The sequence below is a fragment of the Vigna umbellata genome, chromosome 5, assembly GCF_029865625.1.
Source record: "Vigna umbellata cultivar VRB3 chromosome 5, Vumbellata_1.0, whole genome shotgun sequence".
Taxonomy (NCBI): Eukaryota; Viridiplantae; Streptophyta; class Magnoliopsida; order Fabales; family Fabaceae; genus Vigna; species Vigna umbellata.
In genome coordinates, this window is record NC_142169.1 from 68031933 (window position 1) to 68051662 (window position 19730).

Consider the following 19730-nt stretch of genomic DNA (forward strand, 5'->3'; position numbering starts at 1 on the left):
CACCTGTGAGAGAGCGTTCTATTTTATTATATGGTATTAAAAAAATAAAAGAAACTCAAGGAAAACGTGTAGTGGGGCTGAACCACCCACACTCACTCGCTACACTCAGATTTCGAAAAACGACAGCTCCTGAACATGTGGACGGTGAAGATGGTTGTGCTTCCCACAAGCACGTGGCCAGCCAATGGAGTTCCTTCAAATGGATAACGACGTCATCGCAACGTTGTCGTTTTCGCTGCACCGTCCTTTACTGTGTCTCACTACAACAACGCTTCTCACTCTTCTGCACTATTATATTACTGCCCTCGAGGTGTGCCTCTGGACGGTGCCACGTCACCCCTGCTTATGCATTCACCATTTAAAAAATAAATAAATAACTTTATTTTTCTAAATTATTGCTCTCCTCACCAAATTATTTGATTTCACCACCATCAATCATTTCATCACTTTTAATTATTCCACTTACCGTATTTCCCCTTCAATTTCATTAAAATATTCATGCTTTACAAATATTTATATTCTATTTTTTTCTTTTTAATTCTGTTCAAAAATAATCTGTTATATATATTCTTCATTATATATTTGTTTGGTCAGTTTCGGGGTAAGAAAAATACAACTGCTAAAATGAAACAGAAATATTTGTCAAAATTTGGAAGGAAAAAAAGTCGTTGAAATTTGAAACTGTAAATTATCTGATTTTTTCTTTTCCCTTCCAAGAAAATTACAATCTTTTTCTTTTTAAAACTCAGTTAGATAAATTTTTTATTGAATTTTATAAGATTAATATAAATGACAACAAAAATAATATGAGCTGAGGAATGGTGGTGTACTTGTAATTAAATTGTTGGAAGATGTTTATCAAGTTAAAATGAATAATTATTATTTTAAGTCATGTCACCTGATGGTTGCGGGTCCTTCAGGAGATATTTTTTTCATGAGGTAAGTACAGCCCGTTACTATATAAAATTAAACAGTAACGCATTATTAATTACTGTTGAAAATACAACCGTAACTGTCTGATTTTTTATTTATTTATTAGGATATTTTATAACTTTTTATGAAAAATATTAGTTTTATTTTATATAATTTTTAATATATGAAAACAGAATAATTAAATATTATTTATTGTGTATCATATTAACGTTGGAAGAAAATGGTTTAATTATATATTATTAAATATTTTAAATACTTACCTTAAGTATACACAGAATGTGATTTTATTTTAAATTAGGAGTGGATCTCTTACTACTATTCGTTAATTTAATTTTTGTTCTCATCTCTAATTTTCTATTGCTATATTTTTTTTTCTTTGCCTACAAAATGTTGGGGAAATTGAAGAATACGAGAAGAGGGTGTTGTTATTGCATAAGAGAGATAAGAAAGATGATATTTAAGCTTTTTTACTAAAATGACCCTCTATGCAATCCGAGATTAGCACTAGAAATGTGATCTTACATGCTCTTGATCTTTGTTTTTAACATCACCTACACAGTTATTGGTCAATGTTGGTATTTCTTATTATTATTAGTACCTTGTTGATGTATCTTTGTTGCTTCTAGATGTCCAACCAACGAAAGTGAAAGATACTTGCGAAAATACTCTGACACTCAAGTCAGAGTTATGGAACCTCAGCTCTCAAGAGAGTATAAAATATTATCTAGTGTGAATAGAACGTACCTGGACTTTGATCCTGTCGTTATATTTATAAGCCAAATAAAAATTACCTTACTTGAAAATCGGGTTAGTTACTCATAAATATCTTAACTGTTTAAAATATCTTTAACCAAATATTTTATCCAATAAATATCTTTAATCATACTACACGATTATTAACTTGCTACAGAACAAAACTCAAATATAAAATAAAGTTAAAATGCATCAACAATAATTAATAAAAACAAATATCTTGTTTACCTACACAATTTTGTCTATAATTATATTTAAATAAAGTATTATTTTTTCCTTATCGTATGAAGCCTCCAATATCATTAAAAATGTCTAATAAAATTATATTAACAACTTTTTCAAACCAGCCATTTTTATCCTAAATACATTATTACTCCAAGGTATATGGTCTATTCATTTCACCTAAATAAATTATTGATATATATACATTGATAATATAAAACAAGAAAAAAACATCAACATTGAATTATTAACACGTAAGAAGTTGCGTATGCAAAGACGGAAGTTAAGTAGTGATATACAAAATGAGAAGAAGTTAGTAGGAAAGAAGGTGAGTGATTTACCGGGACAATGAAAAACATTTCTCAGCGTTTCATTAGGTCATGAATGTATCTTCCTGGAATGTATTGACCGTGTTGGTGACGTAATAGCGCGTCACCCACAACAGCGGTGACGTACAATTATGTAACTGCCGTTGACGTTACAGTCCCCCCTCCCTTCACTTTCTTTATATTTCCATCTCTGCCCCCTTTACTCCTCCCTCTTCCACACCTTTCTCTCCTCCTCTTTTCTCTCTCTACCATGCACCAAGCCATTCCCTACAGAACTTGCATCCCTACCGGCGCACATGACCGGTCACACGCCGGAGGGACCGCGGGATCCAATGGCGCTGATCCAGCCAGCGTGGCCACAGTGGTTTCAGAAAACGCCGTCGTCATCATTGGGAGACGGGGCTGCTGCATGTGCCACGTGGTCAAAAGGTTGTTACAAGGCCTTGGAGTCAACCCTCCCGTTTATGAGGTCCACGAGGACCACGAGGCTGCCGTTGCTCGCCACCTCTCCCCTCACACCGCCGAAGCACTCCAGTTTCCGGCGGTCTTCCTCGCCGGCAAGCTATTCGGGGGCTTGGAACGAGTCATGGCCACTCATATATCAGGTGAATTGGTTCCCATATTAAAGGACGCTGGTGCCTTGTGGCTCTGACTAATTTACCTCTTTTTTTCTTTAATTTCTTGAGAGGGAAATTAATCACATATAGAAATTTTTTCTTAGATTGATTTCCCTTTTTTCTTTCTTCTTTCTCTAAGTCTCTTGGATTGGCGAGAGAAACTCCGTTGTGTTGTGAATAACTGCGTCGTGTTGAGAAGCGAAGAAATTCTGTACATTATGTTTAAGTTAGTTAAATTTGACGTACAAGTTCATCTTGAATCTTGAGAATCTCTTACAAAACCATATTCTAACTGTTCTCGAGTCACCTATTTATTCTAGAGGGAAACAAATGACAAGAATAACTAAGAGGTAAATGTGCTGCGTTAACTGGTTGTATTATGAATATAATTTGATTTTTTTTTTAATTAGAGTAGTTTTCTTGTTTTAGAATTTTAATTAATTTGTGTTTTTCTCAAATGAGGTGCCGGATCTATTATTTTTTGGTTTTTGGGATGAGAGAATGAGATGTCGTGAAAATATTAGTTTTGAATGTTACGGGGACATGAAGTTGATGATATTGGATCCGAATGAATTGGACAGATGGATAGGAGAAAAGGAGACCAGGTCAATCGAACCCAGTATTGCATATAAGAAGTACCAAATTTACATCTTTTTTTTTTTTTTTTATTATGGGTCAGGAGAAGGAGACGTCTTCTCTTTCTAACCGTGCATTATTAAGAAAATTAATTTTTATTAACAGAGAGCGTTGAAGATTTATTAAGGTTGAGTTACAAATTCTCTTACGAAGATGGTATTCAAAGAGTTTTTCGTATCACCCGATATCGAAACATCATCCATGTTTACTTTCATACGAAAAATTGTTAAATTTTAATTTTAATCATAATTAATGATATCTGTCAATGAAAATTTTCAAATATAATTTCATCTACCGTTGACGAAAGATGGTTGAAATTTTCATTTTTACTTACCAATTAGTGTTGATCAGATCTCAACAAGAATAATAGCAATTTGAGTTGCAATTAGTTGTTAATTTTGGAAATAATATTATAAGGTTATCAATGTATAGAATTTAAAAGCGACTGCTCTAAACAAAAGTAACGCAGCAAGAAAAAAAATATTATCAAATTATTTGTTTCATTTCGGATTAAATATGATTTCTCTTTCAAACTTTGATATATTTTTATTTATCTCCTTTTAAAAACTTTTAAACGTGGTCCTCTACGACCAACAATATTAGTTTTTTTTTACATTAATAGCCGTGTGTCATATGATTAGCTACCCATAAAACATGTGACTACCACATTTTATTTGATGAGGTGCGAATTGTCCAGAAAGAGACAGTCACATTATAGTTTTCCTTATTCACCGAAGATTAGGATTTTTGAAGATTAGTGTTTCCATGCTTGTAGAGGAGAATGGTTAGGGGTGGTTCGACATAGTGACTGACTTTGGAGTTTTCGTCTTCATGTATATTCTGATTGCATGCTTTGGGTGGCTTAGTCTATAATTAGTACGATGTTAAAGATGGTAAAGACACAAAGCAGTTGTTCAAGATTAAGATTTTAATTTAGAAGTTGTTTAATGTTGTTGGACACACGTGTTTGAATTTTGTATTGTTATAATTAAAAAAATGAAGTAACTTAATGAAATTAATTTCAACTTTTAACTATAATAATTTAATATTTAAATTCTAAAAATCATATTTTTTTAATAAAAATATGATTAAATATATATGTAGTTCTTGAATTTTGAAATAAAATTAAAATTCGTTTTAACATATTTTAATTTTAAAATTAGTATATATATATAGTTCTTTTGCGAACATATTTAAGATATTTTCCAATAAATATTAAAGTAAAACTGTATTAAAGTATAAATAGTTCAAATGATACTTAATTTATATTTCAAAATACCATTAAAATTTTAATTTTGTGCTGATAAAGAAAGAGTTAATTAAGAAAATTACACCAGTTCATACAATTTTCATGGTGTCAAAATCTTTACATATAACTATTTAAGAATGTTAACTTGTTCATTCAATTTATTTTTTACATTTTTAACCCAACCAAGTAAAAAGACAACATACCTGTCCAAAAATGAAAAAGTCTATATCACAATGAATATATCGAAGTCTCAAACTATATTAAATTATATACATTTAATAAAATATTATTTTCAAACTATTTTAAATTATGATTGTTGTGCCACCTAAATCGATTTAGAGATGAATTAAACTTAAATTTAGTCCATTTTACGGAATTCTTGTACCGCGAGGCTGTGAATCTTGCCGCTGAGATTTCGACCATTTGAACGAGACAGCAAAAACTATGTTAGGATGCAAATGACTATGCGGTCCTGGCGTTTAATGGTTTCATCACAAGAAGTACAGGGTTAAAAAAGTCCTTTTAAAGTCTTTCTCTCCAAGTTTAAACCTTGGTCCTTTTGAATTTGCCTGTTTTCTCAACACATGACAGGTATCTGAGAAAGAACTTGACGAAAATGATGAACTTTTTCAGTCGAAGAAGGGACAATGCGGCCGATTCCTCACCGTTGGTGACTCCTTCTTCGTCGCCGGTGACGGGTCCGGCGAGGCCAATTCGCCTTGTCTATTGCGACGAGAACGGACGGTTTCGCATGGACCCGGAAGCGGTAGCCACACTCCAGCTCGTCAAGGAGCCCGTCGGCGTGGTCTCTGTGTGTGGTCGCGCGCGCCAGGGCAAGAGTTTCATTCTAAACCAGGTGAACTTTCAAGTGAGGTCAATAAATGATTTTTCCTTTGGGGTTTAGGGATTAATAATACCTTGTAGTTTACAGGCATTTTACGTAACCATTGGTAAGGGCGTTCCGTGCTGTTAGAGATGCTGTATAGGTTTAATAACTGGGGTTTTTAAGTTTTACCTACGCATGGATGTAATTTTAAGTTAATTGGCTTTTTAAAAGACTTGGATTTCATAGGGTGTCCAAGCCCTATCTATGAGATGCTCGTTAGAGTGGGTTCTCTAAGTAAGCCATACTTAGCAATAGTTCTTAGATTGTGTGTCGTTTCTAGAATTATTGAAATGTATCACTTTGTTAGTAGGTGTTTGTCTGCCTAATGAGACGCTGTCTGTTGTGTCTGCTGTGTTTTATGGATTGTAAGTATGGACGAGAAAAAGTCGTGAACCACTTTTCTTGCTAGGTAAACTCTCTGGCTTTGATTTTAAAGTGAAGGAAAAGGGTGATGGATTCTATACATAAGGTTTGAAGCTCATGCTATATGATCAATGAAAACACCCCGTCGAAAAACCATTTTATTGTTGTTTTTAATTACATATTTTGCCTCTTAACAAAATGTTATTAGCTCTAATGCTTGTATGTTTATCAGTAAGAATGGGGAATGTTTTTTGGCTTTGCGTTTCCTCTCACCTTCTTGGATATGATTTATCAGAGTGGAATGCGATTGAAAGAAACTACCTAGTATAGAGAGAAAGTGAGAAAGCAGAAGAAAACATCGGAGAGAATTTCAGAATGAAATGTGTTTGAGCTTATTCATCTGAAAAGTTTTCCTTACAATGTTCCTATTTTATACATCTGAGAGATTACTTTTCCTTATTATGCAATCTAACAGGTCAGTTACAGTTGGCATGCTAGCCAGCTTTCATGCTAACTCTCCATGTAGTAATTACCTGCTTGCATGAGATGAGACTCAGTCATTCTGAGTAACTACTTTTTGCACAACTTCTTTATCAGTCTCGTGGTAAAAATTCAGAATTTGCTCATTATATCGTAGCTTCTTGGGAGGACTAGTGGATTTCATGTAGCATCAACGCATCGTCCATGTACCAAAGGGCTTTGGTTGTGGAGTACACCGTTGAAGAGGACTTCCCTTGATGGAACAGAGTACAATCTCCTGCTATTAGACAGTGAAGGAATAGATGCTTATGACCAAACGGTTAGCTTGGATTACACATGCTTGTTAATAGTTTCTGTCTGTTTGGTGTTCCAATCACTGGATTTTGGATATATATGCTAACTATTGTAGTATTACGTTAATGCCTTTTGTATTCAGTTTCTTGTGTATACGTAGGTAGCCATTTCCATCCGTTGTGATGTTCTTTCCTTCTTTTTCTCTGTTTTTCTTAATGTACAGGGAACATATAGCACCCAGATCTTCTCATTGGCTGTCCTTTTGTCTAGCATGTTTATTTATAACCAGGTTGGGTTAACTTATAAAATCTTATATTTACGTATAATTGAGTGTGCTTTTACTTCTGCATACTTTTTGATTTTGATAATTTAGTGACCAGTTTGTTGATCCACTCGTGAAGATACAAATTCATTCCCTATTTTCACTTTTTTAGATGGGTGGTATCGATGAGGCTGCTCTTGATCGACTTTCTCTTGTCACTCAGATGACAAAGCACATTCGTGTTAGAGCATCTGGAGGGAGGAATTCGGTGTCTGAACTGGGTCAATTTTCCCCTATTTTTGTCTGGCTTCTAAGAGTGAGTTGTATACAAACCTTTTGTCATTGTTTCACCTCATATTTTGGGAAACTTGAAATTCTTAATTTCTGACCCTGTGTCCTTATGTCATTTTAGCCTACTTCTGTTGTCTAGTTTCAGTCTTTACCTTATTTCTCTTTCCTCTTGCTGGCAGGACTTTTATTTGGACCTAGTAGAAGATAACAGAAAAATAACACCCCGTGACTATCTGGAAATTGCTTTGAGGCCTGTCCAAGGGAGTGGAAGAGATATAACTGCCAAGAATGAGGCATCTTTCTACTTCCTTTTTTTTTTATTAATTTTCTTCAGGAATTATTAATGACTTACAAGGCTTACCTGTCTGAACATGATCCTTAAATAAATTGGAAATACTTGGCTTGGTATGAAATGAAATTGGTAGAGACATGCAAAGGATGAATAATTTTATTGAATGCTTAAGAATAGAAGAAATATTTTTCTCCTTCACAAAGGGTTTCTGCTTTCTTACGAACTTTCTGATTATCTGAATGAAATGAATCTATCAGTTCAAGATTTAGTTTTGATGAATTACTAGAGCAAAAAATGCACTCAGCAGGACATATGCTTTATATACATTTCAGAAATAATTACATTTATGTAGAGTAAATGTATGGTAAGTGGAATCTTATGAGGACAATATAAGCAATATTCATGAATCTCAATATTCATGAATCTAGACTTTAGTGCAGCAATTCCCAATGGATAAATACCTGTTTCGAATCTTCCATCCGTAATATTTATTTAATTGATGTGCTCTAACTTCCCCTAACTGTTCTAACTGCCCCTATTCCTCTTCTGTGCTAACAACTTGAAAACTGACTGTCCTTACCAACCAATACAGAACGCACTTGGTTTTTTCTGCATCTAAAAAATACATGAGAAAATATGGGAAATAAAATAATCGGATAGAGATGCGCTTAGAACAAAAACTTGGAGGTTGTTTTATAGGTACTTTTAGTTTCATTTCCCAATGAAAACTCATGTAACAATTACAACAAATTTTATGTTTTCATTAATTATTTGTTACACATGAGTTTTCATTAGAAAAATAGAACAAATGTAGGAGTACCTATAAAACATCGCTTGACTTTTGACCATGAATTTTGGTATTGACTTATCTACTTTCCATTTGCTTATTTTATTTTATTGTAGTGCATGCTCTCAATATTGTTGTGCACTATCATTTTAAACCTACTGCATTTCATAAGCTTTTAAGCCTGTGGAAATTATGAACTTGGTTTGCTTTGCTGGAAGTGCTAATTTTCTTACAATATCAATTAGTAGATTCGAGATTCTGTTCGGGCTTTATTCCCGGATAGGGAATGCTTCACTCTTGTGCGACCTCTGAACAATGAAAATGACCTACAGCGACTTGATCAGATAACGGTTGGTGACTTACCAGCTACCATATTCTTTTGTCATTCATTTTATTGCTTCTTATTTTGTGAAAATTTTATCTTCGATGTGCAGTTGCAAAATTTACGGCCTGAATTTCGATCTGGCCTAGATGCTTTGGCAAAGTTTGTTTTCGAGAGAACAAGGCCAAAACAAGTTGGGGCAACTATGATGACAGGTCCTCTTTTGATCGGGATCACTGAATCTTATCTGGATGCTCTCAATCATGGTGCTGTGCCTACAATTTCTTCCTCCTGGCAGGTTAGTGTGTCCATCATTAAATAAAGGCTGCACGTGAAAAAAGAACGAGAGTAACACTTGTCATATCATAAAATGAATTTTTCTCTCCATTCATTCTTGCTGTCGTTGAAAAGTAATAAAGAAGTTAGTGAATAAAAAACTTTTACTAAAACGTTCGGACAATCTTTATAAATAATTAAAATACTAAGTAGCTCTTCTCTCTAATTGGTTATTCTCTCCAACCTATTTGGTTTATGGTTAACAATGAAAGAATTAGATTTGTTTAAGCATTTTTTGTTATGAATTCTTTTAACAGAAAAGAATAGTATTATGAAAATGTAAATCGGAAGCTTAGACTATACGTATTACAATAGATGGGCCACCTGACTAAAAGCTCAATAAGCTAAGTAACTCCTATCACGATAAAATAAAAGAGAGCAAAACTGCTTGGTAATTCTACTATACTCTATCACTTCCTCTACGATGTTTGGAACCAAGAATGTTTTTTATTTATTGAATAGAATGAAAATAAAAAGAAAAAGAGATCCCTCACTCCTCCAAGGGTTTTTCCTTTACAAAAGATTTCTCCTTTAACATAGAGCTAATTCTCAATCTACAAAATGAACATCCTTCCTCTCTCCTACCCTTCTTCCTCTGTTTATATGTAACACATCAAGCAACAAACTCATCAATATTTTAAATATCCTAACTAACTTTTCCTTCTCCTTATACCCTAACATATGATGTCTTTCCTCTACTTATAACAGCCCTTTACTAATTATCTATTCTGAATAACTATAGGGCCAACTATGAAGTCTCAACTGACAATGCCTAATTAACAGAGGCCATCCTAACATGAACATTGTTTAAATAGCTTGATATTGTGACATAATGTTCATTATTTTCACAACCACCAAAAATCGGGAAATTTCTTCACATAAGTGTGTGTACTGTATTCTTCTATGCCCTTCTAATATAAACGAGTTATAATTTTCTGGCTTGTGAACTTGTACCTGTGAGGATTTCCACTTGTGCTTCTTAACGTGTATATGTAATGGATTCATTAATGGATGTAAAATAAGTTGGGAGAAAAATGTTTCTATTCAAGCATAAATTCCTTAAGTTTTGTTTGTTTATGTCATTGTTACTTGCAGAGTGTTGAAGAAGCTGAGTGTCAGAAGGCATATGATTCTGCCGCCAAAATTTATATGTCCTCTTTTGACCGAACTAAGCCGCCTGAGGAAGTGAGTTATTCAAGTTGAATGTTGATTATATGTTTCATATATTTCCCTATTTAAATTGCAGTGCTTGTAGGTTGCTTTGAGGGAAGCACATGAAAAAGCAGTTCGGATTTCAATGGGAGCTTTTACTGCTAGTGCTGTTGGGCTTGGTGTAGTACGAACAAAATATGAAGGCATGCTGCAGAAGTTTTTCAAAAAGGAGTTTGAGGTATGGAATATTTGAAATTATTTGAGTGCAATTAGCTGATTAAACTTTATTTGGTAAAAGTTATTTGCTTATGAAAGGAAACATGAAACTTTTTTTTTATTCAGGAGGTATGTTACGAACCCAAGAATTTAGTCTGAAGTAATTCTGGATAGAGAGAAAACGGAATTGAGAAGTAAGATCATTTATGTAATATACACTGAATGACAAAGAAAAGAAGAGAATTCACCTTCCAGGGGTTTCCCTTTCAAATAGTTTGGCCTTTTATAATTGAGCTGCTACTTAGTTCCCTTAAATGTTTACAAACCCAAGAATTTAGTCTGAAGTAATTCTGGATAGAGAGAAAACGGAATTGAGAAGTAAGATCATTTATGTAATATACACTGAATGACAAAGAAAAGAAGAGAATTCACCTTCCAGGGGTTTCCCTTTCAAATAGTTTGGCCTTTTATAATTGAGCTGCTACTTAGTTCCCTTAAATGTTACCAATTCGAAATAAAAGCTCTTCTAATCTGTCTATTATTTGAGCTAACTAAATATCCTCACAATGCTAACCAAAATCAATTTTTTTAGCTACTCTTAACGATGTGTCTATTTTTTTCTGACTACTACAACTACTTTGGCTAATCTGTCTTTTATTCTTCTACCATATTTTGTACTAAGGGTTGAAATTGGGATTCCACCCTGTTTGAGAACTTTTTTTGTCCATCTTACGTAATTTTGCAAATTGAGTTTTGATAATCCCCTTGTTATCATCTGCCTGTTCATCTTCTACTATTACCTAGATTGTAACCATCATACTTCTTTTTCGGGCATTTGTGTGTGGGATCAAATGTCTGTTCACATTGAAAAAATCTACCTTCTCTTTTGATATTATTGATATTGAAGTTTTTGAGTTCCTGTGTTTCTCTTGGGAATGTGCTAGCGGTGGGGGTGGTGGACCTTTTTTTCTGACAAATTTGATGTTCTTTGTCCTTCTACACCCCTGTCTGAATTGTGTGTTGGTATGAAGGTACTCCTGACAGGGGCCAATGATGCTTGTATTTGTATAGGTTTGGATAATCCCATGGGGCTGCACAGATGTGCTTTCTTTCAATTCTAATGCTTTCTTTATTCATTCATTCTGTGATTGCTGAGGTCCTTCAATATTGTCGTTGTTCTTTTTTATATTACCTCATTTGACTCCATATAGCATGACTACATTATTCTTGTTTGTTGTCTTTCTCAGAAACTCCACTGAGCTATCTAATGCATATTTGTTCCATCTCTTCCTCAGTAAGAGTTCTGTACGCAGCCAGGTCAATTGTTGTTTACTGAAAACAATTTTATTATTTCAAGGAAAGTAATACTGGAACAGAAAATAGTGAAAATGGAATGAACATTTCCATGTAGATTGAATGACAAACTGAAAAAAGGAGATAACTCCGAAAGTCTGCCACTGACAAAGGCTTTCCTTTTTATAACTGAGTCGCCAGTTCCTCAATGTGAATATTTCTCTCCGTGAAGCCTCCTCTACAACCTCTAACTGTTTATATGCTAATCCCTTGTCCCTTCAACCCCAACCACCCAGCTAGTCCTGTAACTACAGCTAATTAGTCTCATCTTTAATTCTTCTGTCTTGAATCTTATTAAGTTGGGTAACATTTTTTTCCCATTATAAAGGAGTGGACAGGCCGGTTATCATTTACTTATAATGCTAAACAGAATCATTTGTTTTCTGTTGGCAGCATATTATGTGCAAATAGAAATCAGGATATTTGATTTCTACTCTCTGCTTTTGTTGAGAGAATAAACCGGGTTGTATTATTTTGAAAAGTTTTAATCACTTTAAACTCAAAAGCCACTTGTGCACATCTCCTTGCAAAACTCTTGTGTGCTGCAGCTGCTCATTGTTGGATTAATTTCAAAGGATTTATTGGAATCCTGGCAGGGTTTATTCTAGCTTGCAATTAGAACCTTGAAATAAATATGCATGGTGTTACATAGTATCAGTTGTGTGGTTTCTGTTCCAAATAGAATATTTCTTATAAGGTGGCTAAAGTTGTTTTTGGCTATATAATCCCTTTCATTATTAGTCTATATATATTTTTTAATCCCTTGGTAAGAAAATTCTCTTCTTTTCTGTCAATGTATCACTCGATCAAATTAGATTTGACCTTCCTTGTGGGCCTGTGACAGATGCTTAGACTTATTTTCTTCTTTTTTATTGGCAAGCATCATGTGGTGCTTGTCAAGCACCATATGATACTGCGTTCAAATTTAAAAAAAAATGAATTCTGCTTTTTGATCTTTGACTAATCTAACACGACTAAAATTCTTACACTATATATTTGCAACGGGCTTGCTTTTTCCCTGTTTGGGTTGTGGGTTAATATTGTATGTTGTGGTTCTAATTTATTGGCTTCGAGCAGGATTTTAAACGGAATGCATATATAGAAGCTGATCTACAATGCTCTAATGCCATTCAGTCTATGGAAAAGAGGCTGAGGGCGGCTTGTAATTCATCTGATGCAAAGATAGATAATGTTGCAAAGGTAATTGTTGTTTAGCTAACTGCAAATATTTATTAATCTAGTTTTAGTGCTCTGTTTGTTGGTTCCAGTTTAGTGATTTCTTTTGGTTTTAATTTGGAGACATCTTATGAGCATTGTTGAAGATATTTAGGCTGCATATTAGCTTTATGCATGATGGCTTTGAGAAGGTGGGATAGTGCATATCTAAAATTTATTTCTTCTGAGTTTCTTCCACCTCACCTTTCTGTATCACTTAAATGTGCTATATATATGAATTAGGATATTTGTTTCTGGTTTCTAGATGAGTTATTTTTCTTTTTTTTTTTTGGTTTGACTTTGTTGGTGTACAACGGTTGCTTATAAGCCACCAATAAGGAGCTGTAACATGAAACATACTTTTAGCAAGTTAGAAGTCTTGTGAACAGATAAGCAGGTTTTCTTTCAATTAAACACAGCATATTCGGATTTGATTTTTGTGGGTAAATATTCATATTTTCTTTCAAAAGCTCTCCTATGAAGCTGGAATAAAATTTATTATTTCTCTAAAGCAAGGTAAACTAAACATGATTTGTATCAATTGTGATAACATATTGGAAGCACAACTTTTATTAATTATATTACAGCATAGAAGATAAAACCAACTTTAAATAGTGCTGTACTGCTATTTTCTTCTGTACTTGACTATATTTCGGACATGTATTTTGAAACAATTTTTTGAAGGAGGCAATTACTCTAGATCGAATGGAAAAGCTTGAGTGAAAATGAACTCTGCCTCAGGATAGTTATAATAACATGATGATTACAAACTAGTAAATTCACAATGCAATTTACAAGATTAGAATAATTAATTCTAACTCTACTTCCTAAGTCACAATATACTCGGGCTAATTTGGTAAGTGCAACAGTTATTATTGTGCAATTTCAAATGCTCAACCCTTCCTTCTTCTCTATGATATCTGTTGAGGTTTAACCAAAATCGTTTTGGTGGTGCTGCCACTGCTTTGATCACATTGTTGATTATGAACTTATTAGTGACATGGTTATAAAATTAGCACATCCTTTGCACCACCAGTGTGTCCCCCATATAGAAACCTTAAATGAGAAAAGGGAAACAAACATATGACGGTACTTTGTAAAATTGCTTTTCCCATAATATTTGCTTTCAGGATGCATTTTTATATGCTTGGTTTTTGTCTTGTCCAAATCGAGTGGTTCACTTTGCAGTGAATGTGCAAAATCAATGGGATTCTTATAAGATTCATGTAGATATATAAGAAGTCATGAAGTAGTCAGTTTCTTATATTTTCTAATCATTGGCTGTAACTCTACACTATTCTCCACTTCTCTGTTACGTGCACTCCCCCCTCACTATAGAGAGTTGAAATCCATGTGGTTCAAAATTGTTGTCAACCTGCGTAAAATGTTTTCCTGTACACATCTTTTAGATTTCTTGATGTGAATGCTCTTTCATTTTTTAAGTTAAATACTTCATTGCTTCTGCTCTCATGAAAACAGAAACAGTTATCAAGTGACGTATTCATTCTTTTGGCCTATCAGCTTTTTTCATGAAAAGAAAACAACTATTTAGCTGTAGACGATGTGTTCATTTATTTAAGGTAATCATTTTTCTCTTCAATTGGTCGTATAATTCAGCGCAAATGTAATCTCTCACCTGACGGTTTGCAATTGCAATTCAAGGCAATTCATTTTATGTAATATGGCGATCCTAAAGTAGAAATTTGAGAAAGAACTTATCGAAATGTCAAATTGACTTGATTATTTATCTCTTTTTGCAGGTTTTTGATGCTCTTTTATGTGAATATGAAAAATCCATTCAAGCTCCAGGGAAGTGGCAAAAACTTGCAGTCTTCTTACATCAAAGGTTTGTCTGCAGAGACTTTTTAAATTGTTCCTTAAAATTGACTTTTAATAATTTACTTGTTGGTGACACTAGTTTTGAAGGCCCCGTACTGGACCTGACCAGGAGATTAATAGATAAAGTTGAATCTGACAAGAGTTCTCTCAGTTTAAACTGTCGACTGATTGAAAATAAGATGACCCTGCTTTATAAGCGGCTGGAAACCAGTGAAAATGAAAAGTCTGAGTATATTAAACGCTATGAGGATGCCATCAATGATAAGAAGGAACTAACCGATCAATATATGAATAGCATAACTGATTTGCGGGCAAGCTGTTGCTCGCTGGATGAGAGATATTCTAGCTTATCAAAAACGTTGGATTCTACCAAGCAAGGATCCATAGACTGGAAAAGAAAATATGAACAAGTTTTATCTAGACAGAAATCTGAGGAGGACCAAGCTAGTTCTGAAATAGATGCTCTCAAGTCACATAGCAGTGCTGCTGAAACAAGGTTGGCTGCAGCGAGGGAGCAATCTCAGTCTGCTCAAGAGGAGGCTGCAGAGTGGAAGCGGAAGTATGACATTGCTGTTAGAGAAGTAAAAGCTGCTCTAGAGAAGGCAGCAATTGTGCAGGATTACACAAACAATCAAACACAATTGAGGGAAGATGCTTTAAGAGAAGAGTTTTCTTGCACTTTGGTTGAAAAGGTAAGCTAAGCTCTCTGATGTCCTCACTTCACTTCTGTAAATCTCTGGTTACCTGGAATTGCTATGTAGCATAAAGTTCACATTGAAACATTACCTTATCAATGTTGTATGTGATGAATGGGATGGAGAATGAACTTCTTATTCATATCTCCTTCATTTATACAGGAAGATAGACTAAAGGAGAAAACTGCTAAAATTGAGCACGCGGAGCGTTGTTTAACAACTTTGAAGTTGGAATTGAAGGTAAGGTTTATGCCCGTTTAGTTAATTCAAAAAAACTGTTCTATAAACTATTCTCCTTTCACATCCGTCTTCATAACATTTATCTTATGTATGTTTATTGACGAATTACATTATTTATTTAATAGTCCGACCTTCCCTTTTACATTCCTATTAACGCAAAATAAAACAAAAAACGAAAAGATTGTTGGAGTTGATAGTTTCTGTGAATGCCACGGTTAGTATTTTAATCGAGTATCACTTAATTTAAACAACGATGTACAACAGAGAATCATTTTTGAAACATGAATACAATCTGTATGCTTTTGTAATCGACTTTTGTTTTGTCCATTGAACACATGTTGACCTTATGTGTCTAAATACCATGTCTGACCTAGAAATGTGTGCAGGCTGCAGAGTCAAAAATAAGAAACTATGAATCAGAAATATCGCCACAGAGGCTTGAAATTATTAAGTTGACTGAGAGATTGAAAGCTGAAAATGCGAGGGCTCTGTCATATGAGAAGGATGTGATGGTAATGCAACAGGGGATTAGCCATCTAAAGGAGAAGTACAAATCTGAGTGCGAAGCATTTGAGGAAGTCAAGGAAATTTGTCAAAATGCTGAAAAAGAAGCTGTAAGGGTTACTGAAGTAGCTGACAAAGCTCGGGCCGAAGCTGCCTTGGCTCAGAAGGAGAAGAGCGAGATGCAAAGGCTTGCAATGGAGAGACTCACACATATAGAAAGAGCTAAGAGGAAAATTGAAAATTTGGAGAGGGAGAAAGGTAATTTGGAAAATGAATTGCGAAGAGTGGGGGATTCAGAGAGAGACGCACTTCTTAGGGTTTCAACACTAGAGGAAAAGGTGGAACAGAGAGAAAAGGATATAGATTTACTGTTGGAGAAAGATGGAACACACAGACGAAATAGTACACAAATTCTTGATCAACTCTTGGAAACAGAACGTGAAGCATGTGCTCAGGCAATTAGCAGGGCTGATTCTCTCTCTCTCCAGTTACAGTCCGCACAAGTAAAAATTGATTCTATGCATCAAGAACTGACCAAGTTTCGACTGAATGAAACAATACTGGACAGTGAACTAAAAACTGCCTCTCGTGGAAAGCGTTTGAGGGTAGATGATGATGTGGATGCAGAATCTGTTCAGGACATGGATTCCAGCCCTAGAATTTTAAGGGGGACTAAGAGATCTAAGACTACATCTAATCCGCCTAAGTTTACAAGTCCGGAAGATATTGGTTCCATTGGGGGTGATGAAGACATCCACAGTCAGCATAGTAACGTGGATGATTATAAGAAATTTACTGTCCAGAAGCTCAGACAAGAGCTGACAAAAAATAACTACGGTGATCAGCTGCTTGAGTTGAGGAATCCCAACAAGAAAGCTATCCTTACCCTGTACGAGAAATGTGTTATTCAAAAGTCATAGCTTTTCTTAAAGAACTTGTTGCTACAACGAAGCACGTATGTGTCCGACATCAGTATAGGCGTCTAGCATAGTTGTGGGCCATATATCTATGCCATGGTGGTTCGCATGTCTACGAGAGATGTTTAGTTTGCTTGCTAACAATGACAACCCGTTGGCGAAAGGTACGAGGGTCTGATCTCTCATTGTTAAATTAAATGCTCAAGTTAGCTGAATTGAATAGATATTGTATAATAGTAGTATTCGGTGTTTATTTGTAAGCCAACACCACTAACAGTGGATATTATTAGACTAGTTATAAAACATATATTTAGATTGGCCTTTTAGTTTGGTAAATGTTTTCTACTAACAGTCGTATGCTTGATTTGTCGAATGCAGTAATTTACAGTAGTTTCAAATCAAATATATAGTCTGGTTGGTTTTTCGTTCTAACTGTGAAAACGCATGTAAAAGACACCAAAACTAAGCTATTTCATATTGTTTCTTGCTTGATGTCTGGATTAGATGTAATTTTTGATATATATGCAACGCAATACCACTTTGATTGTACATCCCTTTTATTCTTGAACAACGGATTAAAAAGATTTAGAATATATTTGTAGTATCCAATTCGTTAACTGGTTTCAGTTTAGTTTCTTAAATTTATAAAAGTTCGCTTTAGATTTTTAATATTTCTCTAAATAAATGGTTTTTGGGATCTTTTTTGAGGGAACAAATTGGTGTTTTCATCCAATTTGTTATATTAATTTTCTTAATTCTGGTTGATCTAATAATGTCTTATTTACTGAGATATATCTTTCATGTTCGGTGATGATCAAATTGACGTGCTAAATTACTAAGGTTTTGTTTATTTGAATGAATTTGGAGGAGAGTGATTGAATGAATTTGAGAAGATTTGAAAATAATATTTTTTATTGTTTATTTGAATGAGATTTAGAGGTAGGTGAGAGTGGATTTGGAAGTAAATTTACTTCCAAATTCACTCAAATAAATAATAAAAAAATTTATCTTCAAATCTTCTCAAATTCACTCAATTACTTTCCCTCAAATCCACTCAATTATTCTCCCTCAAATCCATTCAAGTAAACAAAGAGTAAAGGATTAAACTTTCCTTTTAAATATTTCAACGGTGTGAGAGTATTAAACCATCATTTGGACAATTATACAGAGGTGTAAATAGTATCATTTGATTGAACTATAATCTAGAAGAAAGATTAATAGGGGTAAGAGTCAAAATACTCGTTAAAAGCAAAAAGGCAAGAGTCAATATTTTTAGAAAAAAAAAAAACTAATTATGATCAATATAGTTTGTTTAGGCAAAGATGAAATGTTTTATTCTTATGGTAAAATTAATTTTTGACATGGTACTCAAATTATATTTTATCAAGATAATAAAATCAACTCAACTACTCAATATACTTGTATTATTTTTAAATTAAAACATGGTTATCATAGATTACTCATTTTGAATTAATTGTTTTACAAAAGCATTAATTAGCTTTTAATTATAAATTTCCCAATAAAATAATCAACTTTTAATTAATTTATATTAATAAATACTATGATCTATCATAAGAAGGTCTAAATAAAAAAAATATATAAAAGTAATAATGAATTGTTTTGAGTTGTTTAAAACTTTGCCAATTAAAATTGAGTATGAGTTTCTAGGGTGACTAATTTGTATGAACATCGAAATTTCTTAGTAGAACATTCTTCAAAATCATTTTTCCATTATTATATTTTGTTTTTTTATTAAATTTTTATTATATTAATACAAAACTATTTTGCTTGCATTATACTCGTGGTTACTCAGAAGCTGAATCGCAACGAAAAGGTTCACAAAAACAGCAATGGCAAAGAATGAGGGCAAAGACTAATTATAATATTGAAAAAAAATTACGTATGCAAATGCTGAATATAAGAAAGGTTTTTATTTTTGGAAAAGCAAAAAGTTTGGTCTTAATAACTTATAATCAACCTACTTTCCAAAAATAAAATAGACAGCTAATGACAACCCAATAACAAAACCAAATCAGGGCATGTTTTGTAGCAATCTAAGTTTGATTATTGAGTAAACATCAAACTTGAGAAATTTCTACAAGCAACAAATAATTAGAAATATATTAATATCACATTGAAAAAACATTATGTAAAATTATTTTATACCTGGTATAATTTATTAAGAAAATTATGTTACATATAATTTCATAACTTTAAGAAATTTTAAATATATTTTAAAAAATTGTAGAAAAATTATTATACTTCTCAAATTTTAATTTTCTTACTTTAATATATATTTCTTTTATCTCGAAATACAAAAATTATTACTTGAATTCTGAAGACATCAATTAACAATAATCAGGATAAACTTTAACCAAAATAATATACAGTTTAAAATTAGTGGAAATTAATATTATTGATATTTGTTAAAAAACTTGGACAAAAAATCAATTAGTTCTCATCTATATTGATAGGTAAATAATTCTAATAATGTCAATCGGAAAATAATTTCTATTAAGATTGAAAAAAAACCTTAGCCAGTAGTAA

At 33.4% G+C, this 19730-nt stretch overlaps 1 protein-coding gene and 1 pseudogene across 1 annotated transcript; both read left to right on the forward strand.

The window, feature by feature from the left end:
- The first annotated feature begins 2412 nt into the window (after positions 1-2412).
- LOC124833203 (glutaredoxin-C9 pseudogene) lies at positions 2413-3114 on the forward strand (annotated as a pseudogene).
- Positions 3115-5163: 2049 nt separating this feature from the next.
- Positions 5164-17615, forward strand: LOC124833181 (Guanylate-binding family protein). The gene is made up of 14 exons (XM_047307586.2): positions 5164-5595; positions 6626-6787; positions 6986-7051; positions 7197-7340; positions 7495-7608; positions 8643-8744; positions 8829-9014; positions 10148-10237; positions 10308-10442; positions 12851-12973; positions 14749-14834; positions 14907-15519; positions 15685-15762; positions 16149-17615. Exons 1-14 carry the CDS (start codon positions 5356-5358, stop codon positions 17184-17186), a joined length of 3177 nt encoding a protein of 1058 aa, XP_047163542.2. The 5' UTR covers positions 5164-5355; the 3' UTR covers positions 17187-17615.
- The last annotated feature ends 2115 nt before the right edge of the window (positions 17616-19730 follow it).